Consider the following 14,011-nt stretch of genomic DNA (forward strand, 5'->3'; position numbering starts at 1 on the left):
TGTGTGTGTGTGTGTGTGTGTGTTTGTGTTGACAGTCATTGTTGCAGTGAGGGGCTCAGCCTTTCCGCTGCGAGTGTGCTCAGAACAATGCCTCCTGGGTAAAACGGAAAGGTCGTACTGTAACTAACATAGGTGGAGCCATTATGCTTCAAAACCCACAACACACACTCGTAATACCTCACCACACACACAACGGGTGAATTAAGGCCTGGAGGCTGATAAAGGGGGTGGTGGAGCGTGGGTAATGTAGTCTTTTAAACCACCATTAAAATCCAGATCACAGATCCATAACCCACTCACCAATCACCCACAACACAACACTAATGTGTGTACGTGTGCGTCATACAAAGTTAAAGACAAAACATTTATGATTCAGCACGGCTGTCATTTTTGGATCTGATGATACTACAGACAGTGACGCCTAAATAAAGGATGTACCAGCATCCTCTACACAACCATCAAAATCACACGCACACACACTTTATTAGAGGTGCACCGATTGACCGGCCAGAGATCGGGATCGGCCCGGCCGGTCAGTCTCACCGATTCCAAGCCGATCTTCTGTTTACCGTGATGCGGGCAAGAACGTCACAGCCGTCAGTACACTCGAGGCCGCAAGTAAACATGTAAACGTTCGCGCGCACAGCCTGTCTTTCACGGCTCGTTTATACTCGCATGTGGGTCCACCGGACCGCGAGTCTCTGCTGACTGGCGCGCATCTCTCATGTCCGCTGACTGCACGCGCGTGCACATGCATCATGTACTGTACAGACTGTAGTTCATCTCTCGCTGCTCCGTCTCCATGGGGTATGTATACCAACAAAGATGCTATTAGCATCATGCTAAACTCTGACACATGCTAAACTCATGTAGAAGTCGTTCACACTGTGTAAAACAAACGTAAATTCCATTCAACCTGATTCCTTGTCTTGCGTTAAAACTGTGGTCAGTTCACCTAGGTAAAATGACATTCAACACGACTTCCACTTGTTTTTAAAAATCCAAAATATAAAAAAATGAATAAATCAACCAATATATGTGATATATATCTGATTGAGTTCTTTACTAACACAAAAAACTGCAAATACATATACATCTTTAGAGTAGAATTCACTCATAAGATTTTTAACTTTTTTATTGAAGTTGCAGCAAAAATCAACCCAATTCTTTTAATACTACAGATCCAAGATAAAGACAATTTATTTTACATTTCAGATAAAATGAAATAAAGCAATGTTAGTTTCAAAAACGGAAATAGACGAGAATAAAGTTGAAGTATTTTATTGTTATCTTAGACTTTTGTGAGATGAGTACAAAAATGAAAAAGGTAAATTAAGTGACATGTTTAGTTATATTTTATTATTTGTACTTCTTTTCAGTCACAGAGTTATTCACTTTAAGAGTTGTTTGGGAAAGAGAAGATTCTGTAATTTAATGCAGCTTGGAGAACTGCATTTAGGGAAATTTGGGGAAATTGTAATGTTCAATTATTTATTCAATGAAAATAAAAAAATGTGTATTGAAGAAAAGTTAATATGGTTTTATATACAGTATACTGTCAATTATAGTTTGTGGATAGAAAATCGGAATCTGCAAAAATCGGAATCGGCAGGTTTCACTTGTAATAAAATCGGAAATTGGAATCGGCAAAAAGAATTGCAATCGGTGCATCTCTACACTTTATAATGCTATAATACATTTTTATGCACATCTCTCTCTCTCGGCCGGCCTAATGGAACTCTGATAATATAGATTGATGGAAAGCAGATATAAGATGGTCAAACTATGTTTAGAGGTCCTGATGAACACACTCACACAATAGTTCAGCAAAGGATGACCCACCCAACTTGCCATCATTTCTTGTCAGTGACCCTATCGCTGCAGACTGCATTGCTTGACAACCGGTTCAAGATCTGTTTCGACATTATGAACATGCACGCACGCACACAAACGTGCACATGCATGCACACACACACACACACACACACACTAATCTCTTGTGCCACCTGTAGGTCACAGGCACGACTTCCTGCTATGTCCTCAGCCTACCCATCAACTTCCTGTTTGGCTCCAGTGTGCGCCAGCACTTCCTGTGTTGCCACACATGGAGTAATGGCTTCTAATACACACACAACCATGCAGACGATACAACCTAGGGCTGCACGATAATTTATCGCGATACCACTAAATCCTATTGAAATCAAGCTGGCTGCGATATGCAATGTGTCGATATTTGTTTTAATGCGTAGCTTGTCCGTGAAGCACCGCTCTGGGATCAATAGGAAATGCTGCTCGATCTAAAAGCAGTGCGAGTTTGAGTCATAATGTGCATTTGAAAAAGCAACACATACATATACTTTATTATCATAAAAATACCTGATGAGGCTTGAGTAACAGTGATTAAAAGATGTCCATAGGCACTTCCTAGATTCTAGAACGTGTTATGGTCTTCTTCTGCGGTGCGTATTTGGCGTTTCCGCACGAGAGCGCCCTCTGGCTTTCGGATGCAGCAGCAGCTGTGCATAAATCACGTGATATTTATCGTCGGTTTATCGCGACACAGCCCTAACGACAAACTTTATACAGGTGCTGGTCATATAATTAGAACATCATCAAAAAGTTGATTTATTTCACTAATTCCATTCAAAAAGTGAGAGAGAGAGAGAGAGAGAGAGAGAGAGAGAGAGAAGGGGGTGATGTAGGTTACTGGAGCAGACGTGATGTGAAGAGACTTACTCAAGTGAAAAACAGCAGTGTGCCACCCCGCCGGAGGACAGCAGACAGAGATGAGTAATCTCAAAATACAAGAGTGTGTGTGTTTAGAGGATTTAGATTCTTCATATGACTTCATAGACAAACCCGAACGCATTCCCCGTCACACACACACACACACACACACACACACACAGATCTATTTCTGCTGTACAACACACACACACACGCCCCTCTGTCTGTCGCCAGGGTGACATACTGTAAGCGAGATGACATGTGATTGACATCTGTCAACTGAAATAAACATGTTTCCATGACTACACTCTGTGCTGGTTACAACACATCCCATCAGTACAGTAATACACAAAACAAACCGTCTCAAATTGCTTATAGAACTGCATTGAAGTAAACAATTTCCCAGAAACCATTCACAGACAATCTTTTGGATTTTCAAGACATTTAAAAGCAACTTTAAAACAATGTTCAAAAAATGTTGTAATAATGTCTGTGTATTTGCATATTTCTTAACTTAAACTGCTGCGTAAAGCATGTGACCTGCCAATTAACTGCAAGTTTATTCAACATATAGTAAAAGATCATTTTAGCAGGCACGCACGCAGGCCCGATTGACATTTCGCGTCTAAAACAGCGCAGAAAACGCGAGCCACGCCTCTCTCTTCAAATGACCTGCGGTGCGCGCTCGGCACTCAGAAAAGTTGAACTATTTCCATCTCGATGCAGCGCCGACGCGCCTAGAAAATGTGCGTGCCGCTAGGGATGGGCGATATGACCCTAAAACTCTATCACGATAATTCCTGGTATTTCTTGCGATTACGATAAAAATGACGATATATCCATAACGCCATCCACCGCTGTATTTTGTGTCACGTGATAGTAGCTGCATGTAGTCTAGACCCTCAGGAAAACAAATATTATCAAAAAGTAAAACTTACCCCAAATCAAACAGCTCCTAAAATATACCTACAGTATTTTTGTAAATATAAAATATAATAGTGAGATTCGACTTCAAAAGGTTGTAGTAAAGAAAAGTTAAATGAACTAAATCTCAATAAACACATCATGTCATACCTAAAACTGTATATATTCTATTGTTGGGTGGAAACGATCGATCGCATCACGCTGTCAATCACTCTCTCTTGAACTGTGTGAACCTTCTCTTCTCACAGCAACATACACTGAATCTGTCTATGACTCGCGCTACAGAAAGAGAACAGAAACATGCGGATAAAAGAAATCTAATTAAATAATCCATGCTTTTATACGCTCATAAACGTATTTAAAATAACGTAATACAAACTCGCATTGTACTGTATGTGAACAGGCAGCAGTGCTGTGCGCGCTGTGTCGCTATGAGAGCACATGTGGGCGCTAGCTGCGCACGGGACGCTCCGTTCATCCTGTATATAACAGGCAAGAAATCATATTAAACAATTTGCGCACGCGCGCATAACATCTAACGAATGTTTAAATAAATACTTTTAGCCAAACTAAATGTTGTGGTGTAGCTTATTATGTCTATCAACGAATACTCAACAAACGAATCAAATAAAACGAAAGTGAAACTAAACATTAACTCGGATGCATCTACAGTGCCAACCTAAACGAGATTTAGAGCTTTTAGTGCAAACTCTTTCTCAGCTTCACGTCCGCCCTCCGCTATACCCGTTTTCGCTTCACATATGAGCTGTGAATTGGTCTCATAAAAAAATACGTTATCAACTAGAATTTATCGTTTATATCGCGGGAAGACTAATTCTTATCGTGTGGGGAATTTCTACCGGTATATCGCAAACGATATAATATCGCCCATCCCTACGCGCCACTCACTGCGTCGCCCCCTATTTGCATTTCATTTTGATAAAATTCTTTAAACTGCTTATATTATAATAATACAACTATGATGAGCATTTACACAAGCTGATACGAAAAATGATCCGATCCGTGACCCAAAATCCGTAAAGTTTTGTGATCCGTTGCACCCCTAGAACAGACAAACGTATTTTCCAATAAAGGACTGGAACTGCCAACAGTGACATTTATGAGTTATTATAGAAACATCAACCCAGAACCTGAAAGAAACTAAATAAAACGTGGTATTTTTAGGCATTTTTAATTTGGAAACATTGGTTATGTCAGCTGAACAGCATCATACGGACAGTTTTTGATTCACATCTATTTGGCAAATAAAATCTTAGACAGCTTGAGATTGAATCACTGCACTGCACGGCAAAACAAAAACACAGTCTCTCTGTCTGACCTTTGATTCTGTCTGCTCAATGTCGTGACTGTGCACTTTCTCAGCGCTCCGGGATCCGGATCTATTTTTCCCATTGATTTTCTTTTGCATTTAAAAAAAGGTTGTTCAACAAGACGTTTCCGGCCTTAAAGACACAGTGCATCAAAAGTGCTTTCATTGTTTACTCATCCTCACGTCATTTCAAAGCTGTATGATTATCTACTATAGAATACATTTTGAAGAATGTTGTTAACCAACTTCCATTGTATTAACACAAAACCCCTGAGACATTTCTCAAAATATCTACTTTTGTGTTCCAGTGAAGAAAGAGTCATAGACAGGTTTTGAACCACATGAGGGGGAATAAATTATGACAGAATGTTTTTTTAGGTGAACTGTCTCTTTAAACAAACTCGATCAATATTGAGCTCTATTTCAGCATGTCCAAAACTGCAACCCTGATTCGAGGACAAATGATAATATATAACCTCAAAAACAGACAGGACGCTTCCGTAGCACAATATGAACCCAAATGTTTGGCTTGAGTTTCACAGACTGCAGACAGAGCGTTCAATAAGAACAGAGTTTCTGCTATCAGCCGTCTCAATGTCCTATTGTAGGCCTTCAGTCCTTAAAGGGATACTTCACCCAAAAACAAAAATTCTGTCATCATTTACTCACTCTCGAGTTGTTCCAAATCTGTATAAATGTCTTTGTTCTGATAAACACAGAGAAAGATATTTGGAAGAATGCTTATAACCAGAGAGTTCTTGGCCGCCATTGACTCCCATAGTAGGAAAAATGACAATGGTAGTGAAAAGTGCCCCACAACTGTTTGCTTTCCTACATTCTTCAAAATATCTTATTTTGGGTTCAACGGAACAAAAAAAAAGATAAAATCATTTTTCCTACTATGGGAGTCAATGGGGTCCAAGAACTGTTTTGGTTACAAGCATTCTTCCAAATATCTTTCTCTGTGTTTATCAGAACAAAGACATTCATACAGATTTGGAACAACTGGAGAGTGAGTAATTCATGACAGAATTTTCATCCCTATTGACTTTACAATGGTCATTTTTATTCCTACTATGGAAGTAAATTTTTTGGGTGAACCATTCCTTGAATAGATTTTACAACAGCAAGTTTTAAGAAAGATTACAAAAAGTGTCTTATACAAGCATCAAAGGATTGAAGAATAACTGCTTTGTATTTTATAGAATAACTCTCATCACCTCACTTAAAGACATAGTAACAAATGTATAGTATCATGCAATGTAAGTCGCTTTGGATAAAAGCGTTTGCCAAATGCATAAATGTAAATGTAAAGAACATGAGGCACTCATTCTTAAACAATCCAAACAAATGTCTCAGAAAGCATTTATTTAGACTTTGTGAATGAAGACTTCCTGTCGTTTTTCTCCTCACGCCTCTTTCTGGATGCAGATCATTCGGGTGGATCCACCCAGAACTGGACTGGATGAAATGAGCACTTTCACAAAAGCCACACGACTGGAATGTCACATCTGAAGCTTCAGCGTTTCCAGAAATGTTCTCTTTGTTGGAAAACAGCATATTCAGATTGAGATCTTTATAATCTATTCGCCACGGTAAGACAAGTCGTTTGTCAGTAAGACAAACATGACACAAATCGTGCGTGTGCTTTTACAGCATTACAAAACACATACAAACCCAAACAAACGAACACAATTAAAACAATTTTAAAATGAAGTGTTCATCATCTAGAGGATACAAAGCAAATTTCTAAAAGTATGGCAATGGTCTCTCTCGACCGACAACACCAGAACCCCACAAGGGCAGATTCACTCACTCAACAATGATTCCTCATTCAAGAGATCAATTAAAGGAGTCATATGACATGATTAATAAATCTTATTAACTTGTGTTTTTGGTGCAATACAATGTGTTTGTACGTTTGAAGAGGAAAAAACTCATTATTTTTCACATTCCGTGGCTTCTCTATGCACTGCATTTCTAAAACACGTCGATTTTTACAAAACTCATCGCTCTGGAAAGTGCAGTGTGCTCTGATTGGCCAGGTGAGCAGTGCGTTGTGATTGGCCGAATACCTCAAGCGTGTGGTGGAAATGTTACGCATGACCTCAAACTTCCAGGACGAGGCCGATCGTCATTTTATATCTCCTCTCACTTGGAAACGTTTCGCGTCATGACAGTTGCAAAAACAGTACGCTAACAACAGCAGTGTCAGATTAAATAATGAAACGAGCGGATCAAAAACGCATATGCAAGCGCAGCGGAGGCCAGACAGTGTGTGAAAACCAAGAGAGCGCGCAACTCTCATGCCGGAACGATCGTCGGTTCGCCTCGCCACTCACTCGGAGTGGATTCGCGTCGGACCAGTTATTATAAATAGCATAAATACAAGCACATAAGTGCATAAAGAGTAAAACTAGCATCAGGTTTGCCTTCAAACCTCATTTGGAGAATGAAACCAACGGATCGACCAGATAAACACTTTACAGAGGTATGTTTTTAAGTTGTCTTATGCGTTTCCACTGTGACATGGCGGCTGCACCACCACGGCTGTGATGACTGAAGCCACGCCGCCTTCTTTGCGTGTACATTTGGCCGGCGTCATGCAAACATTACCACAAACTGACGTAGAAATGTAGGGGCGTGATTGATCGAGGTGTTTTAGATAGATCTGGATCAGACTTCTCTTTTATTTGAGTAAATCATTTTAAGCAAAACTTTGAGTTTTGTGACTTTGGACGTCTTATACATGCACAAACGGTTATATAACACACTAAATCAAAAGCAAAAAATGAAATCGCGTTCAATCACCCTTCACCCCTTTAAAACATGAATTATTCATTTATTTCTTAATAGCCACATCAGCCGATTAAAACATGAATAAATGATATGTGCAATGATTTTCTCATAAGCTGACAAATCCCATACAGAATCATTCGGATGTTTAGTATTTCTTAAGAGACACGATTGTACACATCCTCTTTTACATTAATAATCAATTGTACTGAATATTAAAGATGAATCTCAACATCACTGAGCCATTGTGCAAAGCATGCTGGGAAGTGTCTAAAGAGTCCAAAATCCAAATTTACATTAAAACCACAACAGAGCCACAACGACTGTGTCAAATGCAAAGTCCACGTCGTTATATTACTGTACATAACACTCTTGTTATCTAGCAAGGTCCAAATTCTTGCAAAAGAAGCTTTACAATGACCTTTATGATATAAAACAGTCATCAGATAAGATCAGAGCTCACCCGTGTCATCTGGTTCTCCAGCATTAAAATACTCCGTCTCCTCTAGAAGCCGTTGAGCTCTCCGGCTGCTGTTCCCCATGTGGAACCCACGCAAGCTTTGGCTACCAAACTCAAGAATTAGTTTCGATCCTCCAAGCCCAAAACATGGACCTTCAGGAGATCCAACCACCAGACGTCAAAAATAAGCATCCAGGTCCGGAGACATCACAGGGATCACAGTTAGTCACCCTCACTCGAATCTCATGACCTGACTCACACGTCAAATCTACTGGATTTTATAAATAAACAAAACTTCCAGAATCCATCACCACGGTGATCGCCTGCCGGATAACGCTGATGTGCCAAAACATCCCAATTTCAAAATGAACCGTGGACAGATCAGACAGCGACGGTGTGATGCTCAGCAGCACACAGCTGAAAACAATCACGCACGTGAGAAATGATCGATACGTAGCCTTTGGCATGGAACGCTCGACACAAACTACCATGTGGAAAAAGACACTGGAATCGATCAATAAATCTCCATTACAACATTCGGATGAGTCAAAAAAATCGTTCTTTTCTGTATCTCTGCCCTCGTGCGACATCCATCAACCCGTCCAGCTCGAACTCTGTACTAAACTTCTGTATGTGTACAAACACACGTCTGCCGTTTCTCTCGAAGCACATACAGAGGAAGCGTGTAATTACAGAAGCTCAGGATAGCATCAGCGTGCTTTTATTCTTCTAGTCGACTGCACTTATTTCTCGAAAATCTCCCCAAATTACAGTTTAGGGATAATTTGGGCCAAAATATACCCAGCGGCCAATCACAGCACACCCCACCACGCTGCAATACAACCAATCAGGGCCTGTGAAAATATGACAGTGATTTATAAAGTTTTATTTTAGTTTTATTTTCAGGAGTGATTGAAGCATCAACATAAACACATGTAAGCTTTTATTCTTCAGCAAAAGCCAATAGGGAAAAGAACAATTATTTTATAATACGAAAGACACAATATCACTTTATTTCATATCTTAAATTACATTTACTTTTCATTGAAGCGTGCACAAATAATCTTCCGCTGTGTAAACTAACGGTACTGTTTAGCGTGCTGACAAAATGTTTATATGCTCTCCTACTCGTAAGTTGCTTTGGATAAAAGCGTCTGCCAAATGAGTAAATGTAATGTGTATATGTGATATATCAGCATTATTTAGTAGATGTTAATTGTATTTCATTGCTGAACTGTGTTCGGAACGCTAGCGTGTACATGTGAGCACTCACTTTCAGAGATCTGAATACCAATCAAACTTTTCATAGAACAAACACACACGTTCAGCTCATTTCTAATGTGCAACAAATGTTGAAAAAACACCTTTTCATACAAATGTATACACACTCATCATGTACAAATAAAATGTAAATACTCTTGTTTCCAGGCACTGGCAAAACAAGACAAGAACTCACAGAACCATCACCACACACCCACCGAATAAATGACATTATGAAGTTATTCTGGGACTGTCACAAGTGCTTCACATAATTCCTCAGAATCTCTCAGATATAACTCTGAACACTCAACAAGAAAAACATCCCACTGCATTTAAGTATTACATCATTCATAAATCAACATAACCAACAAAAATAACTCAATGTAGTGTTAGTGTAATAAAAAGTTACTCATAATGTGATTCATGATTTTTCACACACAAATTTTTCCTTCACAAAGTTTATTTTCTCACTCTTGTAAGGAAGTTGAGGGAGGTCGAATCCGCTTCCTGGTTTTGTTCAACACCACAGAAAGACACATATTCATATTTATTTTGTTACATAAATGCATATTTAGCTTTTTTGTAAATCTTAGTTTACACAATTTTTTCTGTTTTAATATATACATCTATACTAAACCATAGTTTTCTATTCTAACTTTTTAACTATGCACTACATTCTACATTTTCTTTGTATACACCATTCACACACTACGTTTGCATGCTTGAGAGAGAGAGAGAGACAGACAGACAGAGAGAGAGACAGGGAGAGAGAGGGAGAGAGAGAGAGAGAGAGAGAGAGAGAGAGAGAGAGAGTGAGAGTGAGAGAGGTGAGCTACAGCAGGCTGACATGTTTTATAGTTTCAGCTTAAATGAAAATGACATCAGCGCAGTGTATCCACGGTGACAAAGAAACATGTTGATGCGGAGATTACGTCAGTACAACAGACAGTTCTGGATTGTCTGTCCTGTTATTTCACTGGAGAAGATGCTGCTCTGACACACACACACACACACACACACACACACACACACACACACACACGTCCTGCAGGTCCGTACAAGACAGCACACAACACGGACCTGAAAGAAGCATGCGAGGAATGATAAATGTGCCGAGAACCTCCACGACATCAGATTGGGTCAATTCTCAACAACATGATTTCTAACGCTCAGACACGTCCTGATGCACCAACATCAGATGAAGGAGTCTTTCATGTGAGCCACACAGGAATGCTGAGGTGAGAAACGCCTCAGGACAAACATTCTGTAACTTTCCCGCGCACAAGACCGATGTCGACTTTTCAACAACATATGATTATTTATTGCCTTAAGGGACCTTTCTAAAGTGCTTTACGCATTCACTTAAACTTAGCAAAAATGTTGCTCATGAAAAAGTTGAAATGTGTTTTTAATAAACACGCTATTTCAGATCATACACGCTAGTGTTATAATTAAATCAAGGGCATCCAAATAATACAACGTTTAGTACAGAAAATGAACATCAGGATCGAAATCTGCCACAATGTGATACTATTACATTTAATGGTGTAAAAAACCCCACAACCATCAGATACAAACATGATTGCCGAAATATCACATGTCCTTAGTAACAGTTATCGACCTTCAGATATTTATAACAAACAGTAATATCAACTCAACAACAAAGCTTTCCCTGGAGCCTCACCCTAAAACCCTGACCCCATCGAGCGTACGGGACAGCTGTTTCGGGTGAGGTGACGGGGATTGAGTTTCTGTCCTGCTGCCGAAAGAAACCTCCTGTTGCTCTCTGTTAGTACACTTACTACAACCAGAGAGAGACACTTCTAACACACACACACACGCACACGCGCACGCACGCACACACACACGCACACACGCACACACACACACACACACACACACACACACACACACCACCTTTCCAGTTTGTGTCATGTTCCTGAGCACACGCCACATGCATAAGAGCGCCCTCAGTTTTCCAAGGAAAGCCAAAAAACTCTTTCCTATGACGTAAGCACTTCTCAAAGAAGACAAATATCTGATTTAGTAGAAGAAACACTGGAAAAGTGCACAAAAAACACCTGCATTTTAGTATTTGTCACGTGCAGCGTTTTCCTTAAAGCAACATTCTCAATTCTGCACATACAAAAGTTGTCGCAAACCACAGTTTTCTTATTCTTTTATAACTAAATATGAACTAAGAACACTACATAGGTGTAGTTGTTTAATGCATTTAAAACACAGCAGAACTTTTCGAAGCGAACTAAAATAGCATTTAACGTGTGACGTTACATATTTACGTTCCTTTTACACGTACACATTTTAACTAAATTCTTACAACTCATATTATTTATCCTAAGCTTCCCTTTTAAGAAACGATCTTTCACGTACAACTTAATCAAATGAAACGTCACTCTAACGTGGTTTCCAGACACGTGAACTCTTTAAATAGATTCGATATTGACACCTATTTACATTTCAACATGATGGTGTTGGCACAGCTTAAACGCTCACATTCCTACTGTCACTACAGTTCAACTCAAACCAAGCAGCAAACCAGGTCTGATACGTAAAACAGATGCACTGGAAAATAAACACATGCATAATAACACAGCGTTCAACTCAACCTGTGTCAGACTGTCGGAAGATTGACAACAGCAGCAGCAGGTTTGTGTCTCTACGTGTGTCTAACATTCACATATATGTTCGTTAAAACGCATCTTAATCGCTAACGCAAACAGAAGCATGTCAGTGCCGTTGTGCGTGTGTTTGCGAGCCTCTGTCTGTAAAGAAACACCCGACAGATTCCGTTTAAATGTCCCGTGAGCTAGCGCGTGCTAACGGGCACTGATTTATTTCCGTCTCTCTCTCTCGCTCTCTCTCTCTCTCTGCCACCGGGCCGGATGAAACATCAAGCTCGTGCATTTAACGCATCGCTAAAAAGTGCACGAAATGCATTCGTGACACATTCCTGCGGTCTTGAAAGTTTCGTGCAACAAGGCCTAGAGATGACGCTTACCGTGCTTGCTCTCTATCTTCCCCGACATGATCGGACCCGCTCCTCAGTTTGCGCGGTCACGGGTGGAAAAGAGGGAGTTTACACCACAATAATCCTGGATTCTGCTCTTCAGCCACACATTGTGATCCGCCGGGTCCGTGGGGATTTCTGGGTGCCCGGTAAGAGGGCAACGATCCGTTCACACGCACAGACAGTGAAGATACTGCTGGTGTGGCTGCGCGCGCGCGCGTGTATGTGCCACAACAGCGCAAACCCGTCCACTGGATCCACTGGGATGCGACACAGCGCCGCTCTCAGACTGGAATCAGATCCTGCAGTGAAATCCCACGTGAATAATACCGTAGTAGGACACGTTGTATTTACTGTAGTAAAATGTAGTAAATCGCAGTATATTGTGAGAATTACTACACTTGTATTGTATGTATTCTGTAGTAGGCTATTCATTGTAGTGAATTGATCAACTGTAATAAATATTGTAGCATTACTGTAGTTAGTAAACTGTAGAACTACAGTATAATGCAAGTGGATCTGAATAACATGGTTGTTTAGTTGTTGTTTGCATGAGAACACGGTTTTTGTGTTTTGAAGGAATGAGATACAGATAACAAGCAAAACTTTGTAAACATTTTGTTATAATTGGATGTGATATTGTTTAGTTAAAACTTACTGTGTATTTAGAATTGGTTGTGAATTTATTTAATTAACCTAATTAATTTTAAGACTCGGAAATAAAACCGAACAGAATGCAAAAGCTCGCCATCAAGCTGCTCCTGAGCATCTGCTGCCATCTAGTGGTTCAATAATGTAACCACATACATATTATTCTAAATATTTAGGTATTACAACTTTGCTTGTGCTGTTTTTTTTTGCGAATTAATACATTTTAAGTTAATTAATTTCAATCTTTTAAACAAATATCTTGTATGACCCGTAACCCTTCATATAAAATAAATCGATGATTGTTTTAATGTCGTAAATGAGGGAGAATCCCACATCAATCTGGTAGAAATTTGAAAGAAAACAAACAAAAAAGTGTTTTTATTTTTTTAAATAAAATTTTTGCTCAGAAACGTCTTAACGGTTTATTCGAGCGTGTTTGTGACGCTGCAGTAACTGTTTTCACCACATGATGGCGCTCCATCTTAGACAAACCTTCATACAACGTTCGGAAAATATGCTTTTATTTACACTTTTGTCATGTAACAAACAACCAAACATCTGCACACCACATCACATTTCAATGAGAAAAGCTACGTTAAATATTATTTTGCTAATGAAGTAATTTTGTCTAGAATCATGCAGTTCGTCTAAAACATTTGAAAGGTGTTAAGTAAAATGCATGTAGATTTGAGAAGCTCTCTGTCAGAATCATGTCAGTATCACAACAGCAGGGGTTTGCTCTGGTCTGTATGCTAACTGAGAGAGATCACAGGAGTGCAGCAGCAGGGGTCGTCTGATTCACCTTGAGCGGCCCAGCGGTCGCTGTGAAGGGTGA

The 14,011-nt window shown here is 39.8% G+C and overlaps 1 protein-coding gene across 7 annotated transcripts in view; it reads right to left on the reverse strand.

Annotated features, from left to right (window-relative positions):
• Positions 1-12,858, reverse strand: part of rapgef1b (Rap guanine nucleotide exchange factor (GEF) 1b) — a 36,734-nt gene extending 23,876 nt beyond the window's left edge. The window contains exon 1 of one of the 7 annotated variants that reach the window (XM_057360207.1): positions 12,125-12,491. In XM_057360207.1, coding sequence (XP_057216190.1) covers positions 12,125-12,191 — 67 coding nt within the window. In that variant the 5' untranslated portion in view covers positions 12,192-12,491. Of the gene's footprint in view, positions 1-8,240; positions 9,066-12,124; positions 12,492-12,516 lie in introns of those variants that run through there. The other 6 variants (XM_057360206.1, XM_057360208.1, XM_057360210.1 and 3 more) reach the window with 6 other exon arrangements.
• Positions 12,859-14,011: the final 1,153 nt, after the last annotated feature.

This window comes from Triplophysa rosa, linkage group LG19 (genome assembly GCF_024868665.1).
Source record: "Triplophysa rosa linkage group LG19, Trosa_1v2, whole genome shotgun sequence".
In the NCBI taxonomy this organism is placed as follows: domain Eukaryota; kingdom Metazoa; phylum Chordata; class Actinopteri; order Cypriniformes; family Nemacheilidae; genus Triplophysa; species Triplophysa rosa.